At 44.6% G+C, this 24,200-nt stretch overlaps 2 protein-coding genes across 2 annotated transcripts in view; one reads left to right on the top strand and one right to left on the bottom strand.

The window, feature by feature from the left end:
• LOC110260812 lies at positions 15,252-16,905 on the bottom strand. Its single transcript, XM_021092993.1, has one exon. It carries the CDS (start codon positions 16,703-16,705, stop codon positions 15,755-15,757), a length of 951 nt encoding a protein of 316 aa, XP_020948652.1. The 5' UTR covers positions 16,706-16,905; the 3' UTR covers positions 15,252-15,754.
• The window catches only part of SLC38A1 (solute carrier family 38 member 1), a 66,884-nt gene continuing 59,588 nt past the window's right edge, over positions 16,905-24,200 (top strand). The window contains 1 exon segment of the mRNA XM_003355629.4: positions 16,905-17,228. The gene's annotated coding sequence lies outside the window, so the exon portion shown is untranslated.

Genomic DNA, 24,200 nt, shown 5'->3' with positions numbered 1-24,200 from the left:
AGGGGTTAGAATTAGAGAATCTGGAGGGGTAGCCTAGCAGAGTAACGCCTTCTCCAAACAAAATCTGGGTGGTTTGACGTCAGATAGCCAAAGTAAACATGGGCCATATACTTGCAATTGTAAAGTGCAGGTCACACTGTCAACACACATATAAGGAACGATTGAGCCCTTACGCTTAGGAAAAAAAGATCAGGCAGACTGGGGCGGCACTGCCAGGTGGGATGGGGTTGGGTGGGATGGGGAATGGTGGTGGCTACGGAGAGAAAGTGTGAGAAGCTGCTCTCAAATCTCTGGAGTGCTCATCTTGGGACAGAAGGGAGGGGAGGAAAGGGCTGGTGAAGGACAGAAGGAGGACCACCTGAAAATGCAGTAAATAGCCCCAGGAGGCCAGAAGCCCCCATATCAGGGAAGTTATGGAGGACATTTGCAGTGTGTCTATGATGCTTTCAAGATCGCTCTGGCCACACATTTCGCTGACACCTGCATGGCCATGGGCACACTCAAGGCAAAAGTCTAGTCTGTTCAGAGATCTTGTCAAGGCCATCACTAAACCTATGTCTCCTTCATATTTATTTATTTATTTATTTGGGGTTGCACCCATGCCATGTGGAAATTCCCAGGCCAGGGATCAAACCTGTGCCACAGCAATGACTGGAGCCATTGCAGTGACAACACCAGAGCCTTAACCCGCTGTGCCATAAGAGAACTCCCTCTTCCTCTTTTCATTATACCCTCTGGCTCCCTTCTTTTCCCAACTAAAGTTGCGAAAGTTTCTTATGTAGGTAAAGTCAGAGAGACTGACAAGATACTGGCAATAACCTTTTCTAAACCAAGACTAGGACTCCTACTTGGACCCATCAGCTAGGAAGGGAGCCAGACAGCTGGCAGTGGTCGTGTCCTGGCAAGCCCTGCCCGGGGAACCCAGCAGCAGCAGGTGGACAGAACCACGTGTCCCTCTGCTCCACCTGCTGGGAGCTCTCTCTATGACCGACCAGAAATTAAGGAACAAAGGGAGGGCTGGAGGGGTAGAAGCAACCAAGTAGGCCTCACCCTTTCCTCCTGTGAAAAATAAGAAGCCCCCCGACACACACCCAGGCCTCGGCCCCTCCCACCTGGACGTTTCATGCTTGAAGTTATCTGCAAATACCGTAATTAGAGCTCATACTTGAATGAAGGCTTATTGCTGAAATGCACTGAAACTGGGGACCGGGCACAAGAGAGGCCCTGGGGAAGGAAAGCAGGCTGATAAGGGGGGTGAGGGGGGGCACCAGGGTTACCCTCTGTCCTGGGCTGACTGTGCTACAGGCAGCTCATTCCTCCCCTTTTATCTTGCCCTGAGATTCTGTTACAGAAGTCCAGGCCCTTTCCCAGGGAAATTCACTGCAGGAGTAAGTGCAGTGCTGGTCTCCCTAGAGAAGGCACTGTATCAGCTTGGACTGGTAGCTGGTGTGTGTGTGTGTGTGTGTGTTTGTGCACATGTGAGTGCATTCCAGTGTGTTCCTGTGTGTCTGAAGTCTTGTGTGTGTGTCCCTTACCTCTCACCTGAGCAGCTTTGTCCACGGTGGTACCAGATGGGGGCCCCCAGATGGGGGCTATGGGGGGAGAAGAGCGTTTGGGTTAATGGAAAAAGCGATGAGTTCAATTTTGGGCATATGACACCTGAATCACAAACTTTGAGGGATTTTCCATTGTGGCACAGCAGAAGCAAATCTGGCTAGTATCCATGGGTCAACGGGTCAGGGATCTGGTGTTGCTGTGGCTGGGGCTGGCAGCTCGAGCTCCGATTAGACACCTAGCCTAGGAGTTTCCATATACCACAGGTGCAGCCTGAAAAAGCAAAAACAAAACAACAACCACACACACAAAAATTGAGTATTTTATTTTAGAAGAACATGCATACATGTGTACAGATAACGGTAGACACATAGCTCTTTCTATATGGTACTGTTCTAGAGGTGGGACATACATGAAACCTGCAGTCGTCACAAAAACACTGGAATGGGATCTGTTACCATATCCACTTTGCAGGTGAGGGAATCAAGGCATAATGTGGGGAAGTAACTCGCCCAAGGTCACTCACGTAGCCATGGTGTCTTGGGTTGTGCATGGTTAGCACCATTCATATTTTTATTTAAAAAAGTAAGTTTTGAGGAGTTCCTGCTGTGGTCCAGTGGATTAATGATTCAGTTTGTCTCTTTGGAGGTGATGGTTCAATCACCAGCCCAGCACAGAGGGTTAAGGATCTGGGGTTGCTGCACCTGTGGCGTCGGTCACAGCTGGCTCAATCCCTGGTCCAAGAATTTCCATATGCTGTGTGTATTGCCAGTACATACATACATAAGATTTGACTGGCAAAATTACTTTTCTATAAATTAATTTAGGAAAAATTGCTGTCTTCAGGCTGTTCAGGAGTATGGTATGTTTCTCAGTGTATTTGGATCTTTAGATATTTGCAAAATTTTATACTTCGAAAAATATGGGAAGAGAGCTTACGCATTTCTCATTAAGGGAATTCTTAGGTATTTTGTTTTCATTGTGTTTTATGTGTGTGTTTAAATTGAATTATAGGTGTGACAAAAGTCCACTTGTTTTGTTTTATTGACTTAATAATCTTAAATTCATCTAGAATAATAAACAATAATAAATAATAACATCTGATACATGAGGCCCACAACCAGAGAGAAGAGAAAGAATTTTCACAACTGGTGCTGGAATAATCGCTTAGTGATTTGGAACAAATCAATTTAGATTCTTAACTCTCCCTGGAGGGATTAAAGAATTAAATGGGTGGGAAAAAACTCTTAAGTCATAAGAACTAATATTCACCAGAACTAATATTCTGGTGAATATTATCTCTGTATAAAAAATAAATTTATAGCTCTAAGAAAAAAACCTCAACAACTCACTGATATAAAAATTTTTAACTTCTGAACATAAAAAGAGGCAGACAAAAAATGGGGAAAATGGGGAGTTCCTGTTGTGGCACAGTAGAAACGAACCTGATTAGCATCCACGAGGACGTGGGTTCGATCCCTGGCCTCACTCAGTGGGTTAAGGACCCGGTGTTGCCATGAGCTGTGGTGTAGGTTGCAGATGCAGCTCGGATCGAGCATTGCTGTGGCCGTGGCGTAGGCTGGCAGCTGTAGCTCTGATTTCAACTCCTAGCCTGGGAACTTCCATGTGCCACAGGTGAGTCCCTAAAAAGCAAAAAAAAGGTGGGGGGGGGGAAATGACTAAAATCGTGACTTCTAAAACCTAAAAAGCTTACACAAATAGATTTAAAAACACTAAAATATTAGAAAATGAGTAAAGCACATGTTATGCTGTTCATAGAAGAACAAAAAGTCTAATAAGCACATTTTAGAAGTTTGATAAGATTGTTAACAAAACAAATCAAATTAAATCCAGAAACTCTTTTTCACTTACTAAACTAATAAAAATGAGCAGGCGTTCCCCTCATGGCTCAGTGGAAACAAATCTGACTAGTATCCATGAGGACGCAGTTTTGATCCTGGCCTTGCTCAGTGGGTTAACGATCCAGCATTGCCATGAGCTATGGTATAGTTTGCAGATGTGGCTCTGATCTGGCACTGCTGTGGCTGTGGCGTAGGACAGCAGCTGCAGTTCTGATTGACCCCTATCCTAGGAATCTCCATATGCCACAAATTCAGCCCTTAAAAGACAAAAAAAAAAAAAAAGAGCAAAATTATAACACCCAAGAGTGGTGAAGTTGCAATGCCATAAGCACCTTCACAGACTATTAATGTTTTTATGCATACTTTAATGCATAATCTCTTTTTAGAAAGTGATTTTAAATTTGTAGCAAGTATTTTAAAACATTGCAATATTTTACCCCAGGAATTCTACTTCTAGAAATTTATCTTATGGAAATAATCAGAGATGGGAGAAAAGTATTATACATTTATATAAAAAAGTGAAAATCTGAAATTAATGACAATGATTGCAAAATCATATGATGGAATCTTTTGTAGTCTTAAAAATATGTGCTTTTGAAGACTTTTTAATGATATGGTAAAATGATCAAAATTTAATGTCACAAAAATACAAAACTGGACCTAATTCTGATTGTAAAAATGATTTGCCCATATACAAAATGAACTAAATATCAGTAGTGGTTATCTAGAGTCTATAAGCTTATGGATGATTTTTGTTTTCTTCTTTGTATTACCTGAGCTATTCTTTGGCTCTTAAATGGGAAAAAGATGAGAGCTATAGCCAAAGAAAATGTAAAGTCCAGGGACATTTCTTTCCTCCCCCCGTCCTCCGTCTTCTCTTTCTTTCTTTATTTGTAATGATGGGAGAGGGTTGAATGCTTTACAGTCAGTAGAAAAGAGGGTGAAAATACAGTAGTAAAAAAAACAAACAGAAACACAGGAGTAACTTTCCAAAGGAGAATAGAGAATCAGATAAAGAACACTGCAGGGAGTTCCCGTTGTGGCTCAGCGGTGACGGTGAAGAATCCAACTAATATCCATGAGGATGCAGATTCAATCCCTGGTCCTGCTCAGTGGGTTAAGTATCTATCTGGCTGTTGCCATTTGCCGTGGTGTAGGTCGCAGACATGGCTCGCATCCTGCGTTGCTGTGACTGTGGCATAGGCTGGCAGCTGCAGTTCTGATTCAACCCCTAGCCTGGGAACTTGCATATGCCTCACATGCAGCCCTAAAAAGCAAAGAAACCAAAACAAAGGAAAAAATCCTGCAAAATGAATTAGCCTTGAAAGCCTTTGTTGAACAAATGAATGAGTGAACGAACAAATGAATGAATAAATGAACAAATGCCATACAGTAAGACGGTTTTCTTTCATTCTGTTCCTTTTCAAAATTGAAAAGGAAAGATGAGTGTATTTCTTTTTTACTCAAAGTAAGAATATTGAATATAAAGAACTATTGAATTCATTATTAAATTGATATTACTAAGTGCTTTGTGTCTTAACTATAGGATTATGTCTAAATACTAATTGTTATAAGTGGAGCAAGGAGGAACAACAGAACAAATTAACTTGTGACTGTTTTTTTTTTAATCACAAAATTTAATTAGGCTCCATTTACAAATGTTAATTTCATACAGAGAATGAGAATGCTGGCACTTATTCAGCTAATTCTGGGAGTAAAAACCACACGTGCTATTAAGGAATGGTAATTTTTAGGTGGCTGGAGCTCTGAATTTTCCAGATAGTTTATATAAACTAGAATGTTGTTAAATTAAATATGTTACTTTTTAAGAACAGTTTTTACATTTTTACTTTTTTATTGCGGTGTAGTTGATTTATACTGTTTCAGGTGTACAGCAAAGTGATTCTGTTAGATTTATGTGTGTGTAGATATATATGTGTGTGTGTATGTATGTGTGTGTGTGTATCCTTTTTCAGATTCTTCTCCATTATAAGCTAATACATTACTTTTTCTTTTTTATGGCCATACCAGCAGGTATGTTCCCTGGAGGTTCCCTGGGCCAGGGATTGAATCCGAGTCACAGCTATAATCTGCACCACTGCTGTGGCAATGCTCGATCCTTTAACTCACTGTGCCAGGACAGGGGTCAAGCCCAGGCTGCCACAGTTGGATTCTTAGACCACTGAACCCCAGCGGGAACTCCAGTATATTACTTTTTAAACACAGGCTGAGTTTCCTTTTATTCTTTTAAAAATGTCATTCAATAGGCATTTACCCTTGATATTTTAAAATGGTAATTTATTCATCACAAGATTCTAAAGATGACTGTTCATTTGATTTGTATACATAGGTTCTGACTTTAAAAACTTAGCTAAATGTACATTTGATAAATATTTGATATATATATTTTAATATTCCTTGTCCTTTTAAGGACCTGAAGTAAAGTCAATATAAAAGCATTAGAGCTACTTAACTGTAAAGATATTCTATTTATTCATTCATACATTCATTAATTGGACAAATATTTATTGAGCTTCTGTTATGTCCGAGGTGCTTGCAACAGTTAAAAACATGCCGTCTTCCTTTATGAAGCTTGCAGGCTGGTGGGGAAGATAGACTCTGAATAAATCATTTCAGTGTTGATAAGCATATAAACTAGCTTGGGTTTCAGAAACAGCCACCTCAAGCAAGTGACTTTAAGCTGGAGTGGAGAGACGAGGTGGCCAAGAGTGGCTAGAGTGAAATGGCTCTCATGGAAGGCTAAGGCGGGGTAATAGCAGTTTGCAGGGAGAAAATCGGGACCTCCTATTTAGATGAATAGATTGATAACGGCCCTCCCTCAGCCCATGTATATGATGCCCCCCCACCCCACGTCAATTGCAGCATCCCAAGTATCTTGAGAAGAGGGCATGGGGGTTGGGGGGTGTGTGACAGTGGTGCCTTGGTTAATTTGTCCCTTTCAGTATATTGCAATGTATTGCATTTCTCTGTGCTTAGTTGGGTAAATTTCTAAATTATATTTTCTGTTTTATCTAGTTAGACTTGTCCTCAAAAATGGACATGTAGATTTAAAAAATTCTCTAGGAGTTCCCGTCGTGGCGCAGTGGTTAAGGAATCCGACTAGGAACCATGAGGTTGCGGGTTCGGTCCCTGCCCTTGCTCAGTGGGTTAACGATCCGGCGTTGCCGTGAGCTGTGGTGTAGGTTGCAGACATGGCTCGGATCCCACGTTGCTGTGGCTCTGGTGTAGGCCGGTGGCTACAGCTCCGATTGGACCCCTAGCCTGGGAACCTCCATATGCCGCGGGAGCGGCCCAAGAAATAGCAAAAAAAAGACAACAACAAAAAATTCCTCTAAAGAAACTTCAGATGAAAAAAATCATAATACAAGCATGCGGAACTAAGAAAAGTGAAGTTGACACTCTCACGCTTAGAAAAAGCTCTTTGGTTGGGCCACATTTCAAGATAAAGCAGTGACCATCTAATCAAATTTGATAGGAAGGCCATCAAAACAAACTCAGAATTATCAAGTAGGGTCCATGGGTTCACTTCCATAATCATTAATGATGACTTTTATCTAAGTGTACCTTTGCAGAGTAGCAATGAAAAAAATAAATCTTTGTAAACTAATGAATAGAATTAAGAACTGGATGGCTTGATGTGATAAGTGCAGCTAACAGCACACTTCCTCCATTGAGTCCTCTTGTCTCTGTGAGGTTTCTTTTCTAGCCATGACAGCCCATTAAATTCAAGAGTCAAAATAAATCGGATTGGAAACAAGACTTGTGAATTGCTGTATCACAAGAGTGTTAAATCAAGATTTTAAAAATGAAGTCTATTGACTCAAATTTATCTTACCAAAATGTTAATACCTTAATAATTAGGAATATATTTTACTTATAGAAAAATATTAACAAAAAAGTGTAAAATCCTGCTATTTAATTTGACGTTCTGTGAGTGTACATAATAAATATGACAGTAATACAGACAAATTATTGACAAATATATACAAGTACCTATTATGCTGCAGAAGTGAAATCAAGATGTTTTAAATGATGAGGCACATTATCCACACCTTTTGAAGGGAACTTACCCAGGAGTGTGTTACTGGAGGCGCATGCGAATTATGCTCACAAGGAAGGAGGAAAAGAAACAGATGACAGGAGTTCCCGTCGTGGCACAGTGGTTAACGAATCCAACTAGGAACCATGAGGTTGCGGGTTCGGTCCCTGCCCTTGCTCAGTGGGTTAAGGATCCGGCGTTGCCGTGAGCTGCAGTGTAGATTGCAGACGCGGCTCGGATCCCGAGTTGCTGTGGCTCTGGCGTAGGCCAGTGGCTACAGCTCCGATTCGACCCCTAGCCTGGGAACCTCCATATGCCACGGGAGCGGCCCAAGAAATAGCAAAAAGACAAAAAAAAAAAAAAAAAAAAAAAGAAAGAAACAGATGACAGAAATATTTCAGAAGTGGAGTGACAGGACTGGTGGTTATTCCTTTGAAAATGCTCACTGGATCACTGTCCTTCACCCTCTCCTTATTAAAACCCTCCAGCACAAAGAGGAGAGGATTCCAACAAGGCTCCTGTCTTCTGCAAAGGCTTCCCTGCTTCCCAGCCCAGAGCACGCCCCTCTCTTCCTCTAGAGAGCCACCTGGAGTCCTTTTCCTTAGAGCCCTTCGCTCATCTGGTAATTGTACATTCCCTGGTGAGATCATTTGCAGCAAGTTGGTCTCTCCAAGCTCCGTGAAAGACTAGCAGAGGCCTGGCACTTAGGAAATGTCAGTGCAAAGGATGCATCACTTTGCTGTGAAGGGTGAAGGAGATAGCAAGATACTCCCCTACTTCTCCTGAGCAGCTGTGCCCACGGTAGTGCAGTCTCCCAAGACAGCGTCTATGGGAGGAGAGGAGGGTTGGGTTGGGGCGGGAGAAAAAGGAGGATTTCTATTCTGGACCTGTGACACCTGAATCAAAACCTGTGAGTATTTTATTTTAGAAGAATCTACGTACTATTTTATTTCAAAAGTATATCTGTGTGTGTAGATAACGATAAATACATCAATAACTTTCTTATTAAAATCACCCCACTTATGGAGTTCCTGCTGTGACTCAGTGGTAATATAAACTTGACTAGTATCCATGAGGATTCAGGTTTGATCCCTGACCCCACTCAGTGGGTCAAGGATCCAGCATGGCCATGAGGTGTGGTGTAGACCCACAGCTGCATCTCCAATTTGAACCCTAGCCTGGGAACCTCCATACACTGCAGGTGTGGCCCTAAAAAGCAAGCAAACAAACAAACACCCCATAAAATGACCACTTTTGTGATTACAAAGCAGCATTAGGAAGTTCCTGTTGTGGCTCTGTACTAAGGAGCCTGACTAGTATCCATGAGGATGCAGGTGTGAGCCCTGGCCTCACTCAATGGGTTAAGGATCCAGCGTTGTTGCCATGAGCTGTGGTGTAGGTCGCAGATGCGGCTTGGATCTGGTGTCACTGTGGCTGTGGTGTAGGCCGGCAGCCGTAGCTCAGATTTGACCCCTAGCCAGGGAACTTCCATATGCTGCAGGTACGGACCTAAAAAGAAAAGAAAAAAAGAGCATTAGATGCCTAAAATATAACTGGATAAATAGTCCTTCAAAACAAAGCACACTGAAAATTACTGGGTATTTCTTATTTTAAGAGCAGTTACTGAGAATGGAAACTTCTTTTGGTAAAGAATGTCACTCTACTCAAGTAATGAATAGGGCTCTCCGTTTATAGCTTCCCCAGCAGAAATAGAAAAAATAAATAAAAGCAAATCCAACCCTTCTTCTCCAAAGCTCACTTTTCAGCAGAAAAGACAAAAACTATATTTCTGCCTAGCAAGATTATAGCATCCAAAACGCCCCATGAGACCGGACAGGTGGTGGGGGGAGGGTTGGACTGGAGCTTTGGGATTGGCATACACACACTGAGGTATATGGAACAATTGGGAACCTGCTGTATAGCACAGGGAACTCTACCCAGTGTTCTCTGATAATCTATGAGGAAAAAGAATCTGAAAGAGAATGTATGTGTGTCTCACATAACTGAATCACTTTGTCGTACAGCAGAATTGATAACGACCTAATCCAGGCCGGAGCTAGCTCAGGCTATGCATTTTGTGACTTGTAGATTTTTTTGCCTTCTGATCTTGTCTTTCATGTTCTTATTTTCTTATCTATAGCCTCACTTTCCTGGATGCCTTTCATCACTTCCCTGCTATCGCTTTCTCTCGCTCTTGGATAAGGATTGTTTCTCTGGCTCTATTGCCTTTGGACACTCAAACTGATAAGAAAGTAAGACTGATCACATTGGGTCAGGACTAAAGAACAGCCAGACTTGCATTTTGTTATTCCAAGTATCTCCACGGGTTTATAGGTCTCCCCAGCCTAACCCACCTGAGTATTTAATTTGGATCTGTCATCTATAAATTTGTGTTTTCCTTGCTTTGAATGAATACTTTTAAACATGCTTTTTATCTTTACTTTCCTGGTTCCAAAAACTGTGCTATTATGTTCTGTGCTATTCATGAACAACTTTGTGTACTTTTTAAAATACATTTTATTGGTCCATAGATGATTTATAATGTGTTATTTTCAGGTGTACAACAAAGTGAATCAGCCATATATATATATATATATATATATATATATATATATATATACACATATCTCCATTCTTTTTCAGATTCTTTTCCCATATAGGCTATCACAGATATTGAATAGATTTCTCCAAGCTACACACACATGTATATCCTTGTACCGATCAATTTTGTGTGTGTGCAGATTCCCAGAAGTGACACTAGTGGAATCTAAGTTTTTCCTGTTTATTGCCAAATTACTTTCCAGTAATAATTAATATTATTTATTAAATACCTTGGATACATTGTGGACTATTTTAAGTGTTTACATATATTAATACATATATTCTACACATAACCCTACAAGGTAGGTATTATTGTTTATTTCCATTTTAAAGATGAGGAAACTGAGGCACAGAGAAATTAAGTCAGTCACACAAGTTCACAGAGCTAGTAGGGTGTGGAGCCAGGATTAGAACCCAGAAAATTTGGCTTCAGAGCCCACATTCTTAAGCACTAAATTGCTACCTCACAAAATGTTGTACGAACTTATACCAGCACCATGAAGAAGTGTAGATGTTATACTTAATTGTGGAACACTTCCTTGTTTGAAAAAAAATTTATTTTATTCATGATTTACATGTTGTGTTAATTTCTGCTGTACAGCAAAGTGATTCATATGTATATACATATATATTCATATTCTTTTCCATTATGGTTTATCACAAGATACTGAATACAGGGAGTTCCCGTCGTGGCGCAGTGGTTAACGAATCCGACTAGGAACCATGAGGTTGCGGGTTCGGTCCCTGCCCTTGCTCAGGGGGTTAATGATCCGGCGTTGCCGTGAGCTGTGGTGTAGGTTGCAGAGGTGGCTCGGATCCCGCGTTGCTGTGGCTCTGGCGTAGGCCAGTGGCTACAGCTCCAATTAGACTCCTAGCCTGGGAACCTCCATATGCCGCGGGAGCGGCCCAAGAAATAGCTAAAAAAAAAAAAAAGATACTGAATACAGCTCCCTGTGCTATATAGTAGGACCTCATTGTTTATCTGTTATATATATAATTGCATCTGCTAATCCCAACCTCCCAGTCTCCCAACCCATCCCTTCCACACACCCCCTCCCCCTCGGCAATCACAAGTCTGTTCTCTATATCCGTGTGTCTGTTTCTGTTTCGTAGATAAGTTCATTTGTGGACACTACTTTTTAATTAGTATTTTCTTAATGTAGAGCCTAAACTTGCCTTTCTCACTTTAAAGGTAAGGTTTGGAGTTAACATGGAGGACTAGCTATTCTCTAATAAATACATTTTCTCCTTATCCCCACAGTGGGAGGAATGGTAGTTGAGGAGTGGCTTAGTCTGCTGTTTCAGTATGGAGTGAGCATAACACAATACCTTGTGCCTACAAACTTGGGCTTTAGAAATTCAATGCCCTGTGCCTATTTCTGCAAAGTGTGCAAAATAGTAACAGATACCATTTCTTGTGCACTTATTACGTACTAAGCACTGTGTTGACTACTCTGGAGTCATGGAGTCATGTGGTCATCAGATGGGTATCATCTATCATCATCTCATTTGGTAACAAGTGAGGGAGATCCACTCAACTTGACCCCCATAACAATGCATCAGTGTCAGGTAAATTAGACCCCAGTTTTAACTTCTGGGATGGACACTGGCTCTGGTTCTTCAGCTTGAATGAATACGACTGTAGTTACAATACTTAAGGAACCCTACTATCCCCCTGCTCCCCAACAGATAAAAAATAAAAGTGACCCTGCAAAGCTAACCTGGGCTGAAATAAAAAACAGTAGACATTTTTTTTTAAGAGGCCTGCTCTGGAATTAGAATTTAAATTCAGTTTAGAGTCACTTGTTGCCCTCCTGCCAGAGCCAATTACAAATCTGGTGACGTAGACTATTCATTGTGATGCTAGAAGAGGGGACAGCAGGCCCCGTCACAGTGTTACCAAGGACAGTTAAGACACGCAGCATATCTGCAGAAGGATGGCCCAGACAATTGACAACTCCTTTAGCTGCAAATTTCCTTTTTGCTGTGGCTGCTTTAACTGACTCCTATTGCCAAAATATTTTCATCTATGGAAGAGATCCAGGGAACATCAAAGTTAGTAAAAAGGGTTAATCAGGCAAAGAAGTGAGATTACTTCCATCCAAAGAATAACTAAAAATTTTAAAGACCTTCTGTTTCTTTAGGGCAGACTCTATGAATAGGAATAAAATACCTATTTCAGAACAAATAACTTATTTTCTAATGAGGTAAGATTTTTTTTTTCGTAGATGGCTGTACTACTTCTGTTACAAATAGGACATGTTTGGACGCTTATTCGGCAATAATGGCACCCACTGACCTTTCCATTTTTCATCATTGTCAAAATTCAGACTGTCTTATAACTGATTAAAAAGACAAAACCTATACATATTCACAAGACAATTTTGATGCTATTACTCAAAATTCATGCATATTAAGTCTGCTGGCATCAGACCAGATATATTCAGATATATTTGGACAGCTTGGAAAACCTAAGGAGGAAACACCTTTTCTCTGGAAGCACACAGCCATCCTATTGGGCAACTCAGATGGGGAACAGGTGCAGCCTATAAGCACAAAGCGAAGCTGGGATAGGAACAGGTGTGGCTTAACTTCAGGCTGAATCTTCTTTGGGATGTGATTGATCTTTCTTCACAAAGCTGCCTCTCCTTCCTGCAACCATCCAGAAAGGACCAATGGAACTATTAGAAAATGCCCATGTTATCATGAGGTGATTTAATTCCCCTTTTAAACTACAGCTTCACTTTCAGAGCAGATACAGAATTTTTCTTTGGTCAGTTCCATAAGGCCACCCACAGAAAAACCCGATCAGGTGTCCTAATTACCTGAGTATCATTTTGGGAAATCTACTCAATTGCAAAGGTCCACAATAATATCAGATAGTATTAAAAATGGTCTTGGGGAGACATGGAAGCAACCTATATGTCCATCAAAAGAGGATTTGATAAAGAAGAAATGGTACATATATACAATGCAATATTACCCAGTCATAAAAATGATGAAAAATGCCATTTGCAGCAACATAGACGGACATAGAAATTATCACACTAAGTCAGAGAGAAAAAGACAAATATTATATGAGATCACTAATCTGTGGAAGCTAACAAAAACTGACACAAAAGAACTTACAAAACAACCTCAAAAGATTTAGCCTCAAAGATTTAGAAACCAAATTCATGGTTACCAAAGGGAAATGTGGGGCGGGAGGGATAACTTAGGGGGTTGGGATTGACACATACACACTCCCGTATGTAAGAGATAGGTAACAAGATCTACTGCATAGCACAGGGTAATCTATTCAATACCGTGTAATAACTTGTACGGGAAAACAATCTGAAAAAGAACAGATATACGTATGTGTATAACCAGTTCACTTTGCTGTACACCTGAAATGAACACAACTTTCTAAGTCAACTGTGGTCTAATTAATTTTTTTACTTTACTTTTTTGTCTTTTTTTTTCTTTGTCTTTTCTAGGGCCGCACCTTTGGCATATGGAGGTTCCCAGGCTAGGGGTCCAATCGGAGCTGTAGCCACTGGCCTACGCCAGAGCCACAGCAACTCGGGATCCGAGCTGTGTCTGCGACCTACACCACGGCTCACAGCAACGCTAGATCACGGAGCGAGGCCAGGGATCGATCCCGTAACCTCATGGTTCCTAGTCGGGTTCATTAACCACTGCGCCACGATGGGAACCCCAAAATTTATTTTTAAAAAATGGCCCGAGGGGAGTTCCCATGTGGCTTAGCAGGTTAGGTATCCAGAGTTGTCGCTGCAGTGGCCTGGGCTGCCACTGTGGTACAGGTTTGAGCCCTGGCCTGGGGAACTTCTGCATGCTCTGGGTGCAGTAAAAAGAAAAAGAAAAAAAGAAAAAAAAAAAAAAAGGCCTTGGGGCTTGCAAACCTATGACAGAGCAAACTGGCTCCCTGTGCTCTCTGGAAACAGGGCAGTGGTCCTCATATGAAGGTAGAGGGGTTGGTACCCATCCTGCCTCCTGGCCCTCCAAAGAGGGTTGTTTCAGCATAAAAGGAACATTTTTAGAGCTGGCTTTGAAGTCAGCTCCGGATGCAAGACCTAGATCTGCCAATTATTGCTGAGTGGACGCGGAATAAACTCCCGAGCCTGTGAATCAGGGATTAGGACGGTCTGCACCTCTTAGGAATGATGGGAGAATTAAATGAGGGACCATCTGTAAGGTGCTTATCCTGTTGTTTGTCTCTCGGGGAAGCACACAGTGAGCAGCAGCAGCATCACTGTGACACCCCTTGCCCCCATTCGAGACCACAGCAACTGGGTTTAAGCGCCGAGCTACTGAAAGGACCTCTGAAAGTTTCCCCACAAATAGCCTGAAGGGTAAGTCTCACTGAAGTGATGGGGTACTTGTCCTGAACCCCACCCCCACTTTCCTCCCCATCAACAGTCCCTACAGCAGCCGGCATCTCCACTTCAGCCTCAGTGTTGATGTCTACACTCCAGTTCCAGTTGTCAACTAACATTCAGATAAGGGGTGAAGTTCTTTCCACACTCTTTGAGGCCTGAGAGTGGCTAGTTGCAAATGGCTGTAGCATCCCAGATAAGCCTGAGTGCGGACTTTGAATTCAGACCTGAACAGGAATCACTTTTCTCACATCCTCTTTCACCACTTATTGTCTTAAGTGAACATGTCCAACACAGTCTCTTCAAACCTGCTTTCTTGTTTATACAAACAAGGTAACACTTGAGTAGCTGGAAGGATGAAATGTGATAATATTTACATATAAAGTGCTTAACGCAGTAGCTGGCAAGGACTGAAGTCCCATTCATCACCACTGAATCCAATTTGAAAAATGCTCCTCAGCTGCAGTCTTGGGTGCACAGAAATGAACAAATAAGTTAAAATTGTCATCAAAAGAGAAGCTTGAGATCAGCTACACATGCTGTATCTGGCAGATACACATTCTGCTCAATAAGGTAAACATCTCGACAGGCTTACGGAGTGATGCTTGCCCTCTACCTACTTAGCCTATTCAGATCTCTTACCTTATTCATAGTAAGAATGATCTCTTCCCCGCAAGGTGCACACTACTTAAAAATGGGTAATTTCTTTCTAAATTAACTTCCTCTAGGAAGGAAGGGGAGAAGAACCAACTTTTTTTTGGTGACTTGTAGAATATTGGTATGATGTGGTAGCACTAACCCTCTTTTTTTTTTTTTTTTTTTTTTTTTTAAACAAATTGGGAAACAGGACTAAGGACAAAAGCGAAGCAGGTGAGAGAAGCAGTGTCAGGCAGAATTCATCGCAGGTCTGTGGGGGCGAGGCTGTCCACCACCTTCCTCCTACTATTTGCCCTGCCTTTCAGTTTCTTGGGTTTATTCAAGAGCGGGCCTTCTGAAGGTGGTTCTCAGACATTCCCCGTTGAACTAATGAAGACCATTTAATGCCATCCGAGGCAATGAGGATTTTAGTCAGCTGTGAGGAGTGTGGTTGTCCTCTCGTTTTTCCAGCGATGATTAAAAAAACCATAGTCCCTCCATGGCACAGACTACTCGGTCTGCCCGCTTGAAATTCTCCAGGTAGGTTAATTTTTGAATGATGATTCACCTTCCCTTTCCTGTTTTGATGGAACACGGAGACGGAACCATTCCCGTCAATAAAAGGCTCGAGTTTCCACCCCGCAAATTCGCGCGGTGCTGACAGTCTAATTGGCTGGCGCGCAGGTGGGATTTCCTGTCGCCATTTTAAGGAAACACACGTCCCTGCAAGGAAGTGTCCAGTCAGTGCAAAGGAGCTGTGCCTGGAACAAAGAGAGAGCAAAAGAAAGGGAAACGGGCCCAGCTGTCCCAGTCTCCTCCAACCTGCTCTCTCGCCCCACGCTGACCCCCGATTTCGAGCGCCCGGTTCCGTGAACCCAGACGCGCCGGGCCCCAGGGCCGGGATTACGTGGGGTCTCCCCGCGGGCCGAAGCCCACCTGCAGTCCAGCAAAATCACCAATCCCCCAAAGAAAGTCCCCCAGCACAGAGCTCCGGGAGGGCTGGCGAGGTATCCGGAAGAGGGGAGGCGCCTCCGTCGGCGGGTTACGCACAAAGGGTGTCCAGGGGTGCTGGCGCGCCCCGGGGCTCTGGCCACTTCGCCCCCACCCCCGGCAACCCCGGTATTTTGTTGCAGTCCCGGGAGCCGACACGCCGTTCCCTCGCTGCCCGTGACTCGCGGGGCTACGCGCGGACCCACCACTCCGGCCGCCATCCTCTCCCAGCTCCCTTCCCACAATGCAACTCCCGCGCTAGCGCGTCCCCGCTCGGCCCTGGCGTATCCCAAACGCGCCCCTCGCCCCCAAGCCACCAGCCCTCCTGGCCTCCTTCCGAACCCCCTCAGCAACCCCCATCTCCATCCCCGAGGGCTCCGGGTCTCCAGCCGCCGCCGCGACTGGGTTCTGGCTTGCTGCCCGGCCCCAGGAGGGCGTGGGGCAGGTGTCCAGGCTGCGCGCAGCCTCCGCTCCCGGTGCCACCGCCGGCGCGCCCAGCACACGCGCGTTCGCAACCCCTGCCTGCCTCTTGCGATGATGCTCAGTCTCCGCCAGCTGCGGTCGCTGCATCCTCGGCGGGCTGCGACCGGGAGGCTCCAAGGGGCGGCCGCCGGCGGGGTCACCATGTGACGGGCACCGCTCAGAGACACGCAGCTTCGGTTAAAGAGCGGGCGCGCAAGAGCAGAGGCGACGGCTCACGGGACGAGGAGGAATAGCCTGACTTTCCCCGCTAAACCATCACGAGCCATGGTTGCGCCAGGGCGACGCGCCCCCTGTAGGAGAATGACTGCGACTCGGGACCCTCAGCGGTCGAGCGTGTGGATGTAAGTGTGAGGCTGGCGAACACTGTGTGGATGGGGATTGGTCGTGGGGGAGCTTCTGATGCAATCGGCCCCAAAAGGAGGAGGAGAGAGCCAAGAGAGCGCAGGCTGGGGCAGCCACACCGCTCCTCCTGAAGGTCGCCGCCCTTCACCTTCCTCCCGCCACGCCACGCCGAGCCTCCCCGCCCAACTCTAGCTGACGGAGGCCACCTTTTCCCCGTCGAAGCAGCCAGACCTTGACACAAAGGACATCGCTCGCCGGGGGAAAAGCCCGGAAGGGCGGATATCTTGACGTCTCCCTTCGCCACTTTTCCCTTTATTATCCCAGGTAAGGCGATTTTCCACTCCCCGGGAGAGCTGAGGGAGTGGCGGCGGGGAGGGGAAGGGATGTTTTAGATGTGAGAGGAGACGGTAACGCAGAAGTCATCCATGCGGCGTGAAAGGAAGGAGTGCGCGGCTGTGCGGGATGCGTTGGGATTTTTGCCTTTAAGAAAAGTCCAGAACTCCGGTTCTTCTGACTGCCCGCAGCAGAGTAAGGAGGCGCCGGAGCCCGATTTCACCTTTGAGTGGGCTGTGGCTTACTTCTGGGGTCTTGTTTTCAGAGTGGCAGATTGTGGCACCAGATTTGGTTAAATTATATGAGGATCAGGGACCACGCGGGGGGAGAGCGCAGCCGACATGAGGGCGAGACTGCGTACCCGAGGAGTGTATGAATGCCGGGCATTTGCGGGGAATTTCCTGTGTCTGCAGGGCCCTAAGGAGGACATGTGATGTTTCCGGGGGGTTGCGTGCGGCCGGCTGGGTCTTAGGGACTGGCTGCTGGCCTGGGGAGCGGAGGCGCGGAGCGGGAGTAAACAGGAGCACGCGTGCCGGCCCTTCTCGAGCTCTGCCCGGCTCTCAGTAACCGAGAGGAGTGGGAGGATGCGGGGCGGGGAGCATTACTAAAGGATGCTGGCAGTGACTCACTGCCCTTTCCCGCCCCGAAGAGGTTCTTTCCCAAACAAAGAAGGGGAGAAAAGGAGAATTGCGGTTTTCTGAGAGCTGGGATCTGCTGGAGCTGACGAACAAAAGGCCACCGCTTGCACGGGGGCCGGGGCTCGGAGGATCCTCGTCTCCATTCCCACCTCCTCTCCCAAGACCTGCATCTCGCTCAGGTCCCTAAAGGTGGCCACAAAAGGCCTTTAACCTCGCCGCCAGCAGTGCTGGAAGGAAAACGCTCCTTCGCACTAGTGCGCGTCCCCACCGCGGCAATCCGCTTCCCGGAGCATCGGGAGCCTCAGCATCCACTGGGACCCCCAGGTTACGGGGCTGCCTGGGCGTCGCTTCCCTGCGGAACCGCCCGGCCCAGGGCTTGGGCTGAACCGTAGACAGTGAAGAAGGCACAAGTAAGTACATATGGCGGCAAAAAGAATTTCGCGGTAAGAGCGTCACGGCGCTTCTGGTGCCTTTCACAGGCTGTCTTCGGCTTGGGAAGGTGGTGCTACAATCTAGAGTCCTTTGTGTCGCCCTCTGCGGCGCGGACCCAGTTTTCATAGCGCTGGTTCTCCGGTGAAAATCTAACTGCCACCAGGATCGTATACTATCGCAGTCGAATCCCTGGGATGTGTGTAGTAGAGGGGAAAAGACCCCAGCGAGAGGAAACGTTATGTATTTGCATTTGGGAAGGGATCTGGCATCTCTGCCGTGGGTTTAAAATTTTTTAACGTAGAGGGGAGGAGAGACTAAATCTATGGTTTGCAGACTGCAAGGCCCAGCAAGCCTGTAATTTGTCACCTTGATAGAAGAAACTGTGCAGCAACTCGTGCTTTTTCTGACGTCAGAAGGACAACGGAAATAAAACCTGAGCTAGGTGGCTGGCTGGCCTCATTGTAAAACGTCTCTGGCGGGGTGGGTATGCCTGGAATCCATGCAGAACGGCCAAAATGGGGCTCTATCTGATCCATGGAGGGCCTCCTGGAATTTGGTTTGAACCCCAACCTCAAAATGTTTTTTTTTTTTTTCCTCCGCAGTTCTCACTATATCGCCTTGTAAAACTCACTTAGTTTGGCTTGAGGTATTAAACTTGAGGTTTATTCACTCCCCCCACCCCAAAGTATTCAGTAAGTGTTTCCTACTGAAGGTTTATGTGGCACCCATAGCAACTAAGATCAAGTTCCTGTTTCTGTGAGACTTCCATTCTCCTGGGGAAAACAGACAATAAATGCACCTAGAAATTAATTTTGAAGATTTGGTCCTGCAGTGAAGAAATAAAACAAGATCATGTGATGGGGTAGGATGCTTGAGATAGATGACCCTCTAGGAGGGCCTGGGGGACAGGGCATACTTGTCCTGAAACTAGGAGGCCAGGTCTTTTCCTCCCTCTGGGTGCGATGTGAGGGCAAAAACCAGTCTTAGTCACTGTTGTTCCCCTAATGCCCAGCCCAGAGTAGCTGCTTAATAAATGCCCGTTGGACTGAGATCTTGGCCAAAACATCCTGTTCACCTCTTTCTGTTACTGTTGACCACCTCTTTCTTTCTATATGTCATTATTTGTTCCCCTGCTAAGTTGAAACATCAGAGTCTTTTTCTACTCTGCTTCTCCTTCTCTCTTCTCTCCACTTTTGGCCCCTGCACAAACCTGTCTTCTCAGCTTCTCCCCACTGCCCAGGTTCAGGTCTCTGACACCTGACCTGGACAGGGCAAGTGGCAGCAGTGGGTCAGAATAGAAGAACCATGAACTAGATATGTAGGTGCCTTGAAGAAACCAGCCCTCCAGGGAGTGGATGCAAGCACAGTGCATGGCAAAGGAGGTGCGATGGGCTTCTAGTGGGTCTCCTCCACTCCAAGCTCTGCTTCCCTAATTCAGTCTTGACCCTTCCATGTGATCTATATTTTTGAAACTCATTTTAAAATGACCTTGCTTCTAAAAACCTTCAGTGTGTTTCCACTGCCTGTAATTGAAATTTTAGTCCCTGAGCCGGACACGCAGGACCCTCTACAATCTGCTCCTTACCTCTTCCCACCTCTTTCTCCCTGTTCACCCCATGCCCTCCCTGTCACTCATCTCCCTCCATAGTGATGTTGATTGCAAACTGGAAGGCCTACTGAAGTGCTATTTGTGAAGGCTTAGCCCAAATGCCACTTCTCTACCTCTTCACATAAGTGTTCACCGATCACCTTGGGAGAGTAAGGCCATATACTTTGTATCAAATGTAAATGCCAGGTCTCAACTTACCAGCCCCGGGGACCTTGGGCAAGTTGTTCAGCATCTCTGAGCCTCAGGGTTTTTTTTTTTTTTCCCATTCTCATTTGAATGGGAATGATGATAATGATGGTATCGATGGTATTGTACCCATCATAGTGAGTTACCCTGAAGGTTGAGTGAAGATAATGGATACGAAGTGCTTGGCACAGTGTTAGTGCTCCACACATACTGAATTAAAAGGGACTTCTGGTTTCTCATCTCTCAGGGGGTGGGGAAAGTTGATCAGGAAAGCTCCCTCTACTTCTACTGGTCAATGAATATTTAATCATTTTAAAACACTTTCCTGAAAATAACATCTTAATAGAAATTATCTGAATCTTTTCCGTCTCTAAGAGAATGTGTCTACGAAAGGTGAGCATATTCCAAATAACATCATAGACTTTACAGAAAGACACCTTAGAGCACTGACCCTAAATTGAGTCTCATTAAGACGTCATGACACGTATTTGTGAAAGTTGATTTCACCTTTTTCATTGGTTTCTACTCATCACCTGTGTGTTAGGGTTACTTAGTAAAGGAATTCAGTGATAGGGAAGCACCATGGTTTGGGAAAACTCTGCAAGCATCCAGGTTGTAATCAAGGAACTCTGCCTCTGGTGAAGCTACAACGTGTCTTTGCAAATACTTAGGTGGGTCCACTTGGGTAACTGAGTTAACTTTTTTTTTTTTTTGTCTTTTTGCCATTTCTTGGGCCGCTCCCGCAGCATATGGAGGTTCCCAGGCTAGGGGTCTAATCGGAACTGTAGCTGCTGGCCTACACTAGAGCCATAGCAACGCAAGATCTGAGCTGCGTCTGTGACCTACATCGCAGCTCACGGCAACGCTGGATCGTTAACCCACTGAGCAAGGCCAGGGATCGAACCCGCAACCTCATGGTTCCTAATCGGATTCGTTAACCACTGAGCCATGACGGGAACTCCTGAGTTAACTTTTTTTTTAATTTTTAATTTTTTTGCCGCCCCCATGGCATATGGAGTCCCAAGGCCAGGGATCAGGTCCGGGCCACAGCTGCAACTTCAGCTGCTGTTGTGGCAATGCCGGCTCCTTTAACGCGCTATGCAGAGCCGCTACCAGTCCTGTTGTGCCACAGCAGGAACTCCTCAGTTAACATTTTTATTCCTCATTTTTTTATCTATCCAATGCTAATAATAGTGTCTGAGGAGTTCTTGCTGTGGTGCAGCAGGTTAAGGGTCCTCCAGCATTGTCTCTGCTGTGGCACAGGTTCGATCCCCAGTCTGGTGCAGTGGGTGAAGGATCTATCCTTACTCTGGCATTTCTGCAGTTGTAGCTGCTACTGCAACTTGGATTTGATCCCTAGTCTGGGAACTTCCATATGCTGCATGTGCAGACAAAAAAAAAAAAAAAAGGGTCCGAGCTGTCTGACTCAGAATTGTTACCATACAATGAGAACAGAGCTGAAAATATCCTTGAACAAGTTAAAAGGACTCTTCTAGGAGTCCCTGTCCCCTACCCCCCCCACCACCCTGTGGCTCAGTGGCTCAAGGATCCATCATTGCAACAGCTGTGACGTAGGTCACAGCTGCAGCTTGAGTTTGATCCCCTGGCCCACGAACTTACATATGCCACAGGTACAGCCAAAAAAAAAAACAAAAAACAAAAAACAAAACCACGAAAAACAAAAAACCTCTTCAAGATGATGATCAGCTAGTGTTAAACACACTGATAGATCTGTGGGTTAGGAGGTGGGTCAAGGTTAGTGATTATCAATATGGGCTTCCCATGAGACTCACTTGGGGTCTTTTAAAAGCTACAGGGTGTCCAGACTCCATTTCCGGAGATTCAGATTTGGTTGGCCTGGGGTGGAGCCCAGACATGGGAATTTTTTAAAGAATGCCACCAGGGCTAATTGTCATAGGCGGTGGTTTAGATTCAAAAGCAAGTGAAACAAAAGCGGAAATGAAGACTTTCATATACTGTTCGATAAAGTCTTGGTAATGTGAAATTATGAGCTTGACTGGCTTTTCCCCCTGACTTGACTAAGCCAACCAGTTGTTGACATCCTGGAGCCACAGCCTCAGGTTACAATTCATAACCTGAATTTTCCCAGGCATGGACGCCTGTCCAGTGATGCAGCCAGCACCACATAAAGATTTAATGTGTGGATCTCAATTTCCATCTCTTAGAAGTGATGAAGAAGACTGGAAAAGAAAGAGACAATGGAAAGGAAGGGGAAAGGGAGAGGTTAGCATCCAAGGTCTGGGAGGAGGAGGCCCCCAGTGGGAGAGAGGCAGGACAGAGCACAGAGGAAAAGTCAGGTTTGATGTATTAAACTAGTTTTGTTTACATTGCGAACTGGTGGCTGTAGAACCAAATGAAGCCTGTGGGTATATTTTGTGTGACCTCCATGTTCTCTTGAAATTATTTGGAATTAGTTGCCAACATTTAAGTGTCAGAATTTCATTTAGAACCTGGATTTCTGGCATTTCTTGAAAAAGAAAATCAAAAGATCTGTCTGATATCCTCTTAAATAGATGAGACACATGTTGTCCAGTTCCTTGTACCCAATCTGCTTTGCTCCTTTATCTTGCCTACTTGGTCTCAGGCTGCATTTGTTTTTAACCCTTAGTATAATCTGTAGATCTTAATGTTGGCAGCACAGAAGAATCCTCTGCAGAGCATTTCAGATCCATGCTTAGATTCCATCCTAGACCAACCAAACCAGGAACTGGGCTGTGTTTTGGTGGGGGTGGGGTGGGGTGGGGAGGCAGGTTATCACTGTTTTTCTAAAGCTCCCAAGGTGATTCCTATGCGTGATCAGGGCTGAGGATTATTAGTCTAAGTCTCCTCGTCAAAAGACTTGTCCACAAGCCCATCTTCCTCCCTCTGAAAGTGATCCATAAGAACAAGTCTACAGAATCATACATTTAGAGGATTTTAAAACTGGGAGAGATCTTTAAGAGCGCGCCATTTAATCCAGACTTCCTACTTTAAGGCAAGAGGACAGAGGTCGAGAGAAAAGAAAAAACTTGTCCAAGGACTGGAACATCATTTGGTATTCAGTCATAGTGTGCTGTATTTTATTTTCTGTTTTCAAATAAAGGCATATTTTTAGATGTTTCTATTTATAAGTGATCCTCTTTACATGTACCACTTTCTGGTGCTTTAAAGTTGTCATTATTTCTGTTTTTTCCTAGAGTATTTTGTTGGGACTTAACTGTCATCAGTTAGGGCTTTTTAAAAAGAAGCTCCTGTTCATTGTTTTTAGTTCAGTAGTAATTCTTGCTCAGAGAGATTACTAGGGCAAAAACATACATGTGCAAAGAAAAAGGATTTTTCAAAGGCTGTAATATTCCAGGCTGTTTTTAAACTCAGTACATAATTATTTGAATCTGAGAATTTTCAGTTGATGAGAAAGGTTTTTGGTTCTGTAGTATTTACACTGCTCAAATACACTCATTGTTTTAATTCAGTGAAACTTCAATCTTTTTCATGTACTATATGGTCCGTCCTCCTGTATCCAGAGTTACAGGTTAACTTTATTAACTTCTAGAGTTAATTGGTCTTTTCTGTCTTTGAGAAACCAGACTAGTTTCAAAACATCTGAATATGGGTAGGTTAACTCCTGGACATCAGAGGCTGGGTGTGTTGATAACAGATTTAAAAGATCATCAGGGTGATTTAAAGCATTTAATGTAACACAGGAAAGTATAAAAGTTATAGAAGAAAACATGGGTGGGAACTTCTGGGGGGTATGAAGGAGGCTTTTTTTACTGCAGTTTCTTTTATATTTTATGAATGTTGTACTATGTATATATATTACCTAGTTGAATATTAAAAAGTTAAGTAGATTTTTTTTTTTTAAATGATCACCTGGGAACCTGAACAGAGTTGTTGTGGAGCATTAGAAGCAGGTGTTGGGATTCTGTGGATAAAATAGGATGCCGGGGGCAGTCTGTCCTAGGAGGTGAGCAGCCCCTCTCTGCCCCACGCAGAAACGGCCAGTCCTTCTCTCCCTGGTCAGCTTCCTTTAACACGAGGCTTCTCACCCTCGGCACTCCTCTAGCTGGGGGCCGCCTAACACAGTGTGGTGAAAAG

Source organism: Sus scrofa, chromosome 5 (genome assembly GCF_000003025.6).
Source record: "Sus scrofa isolate TJ Tabasco breed Duroc chromosome 5, Sscrofa11.1, whole genome shotgun sequence".
Lineage (NCBI taxonomy): Eukaryota > Metazoa > Chordata > Mammalia > Artiodactyla > Suidae > Sus > Sus scrofa.
The sequence above is the reverse complement of the archived record's forward strand: the minus strand, read 5'-3'. Positions and strand labels throughout refer to the sequence as shown.

Bases quoted from the DNA above. Each gene is read 5' to 3' on its own strand.
- LOC110260812 (XM_021092993.1), bottom strand. From the start codon at position 16,705: ATGGTGACCCCGCCGGCGGCCGCCCCTTGGAGCCTCCCGGTCGCAGCC.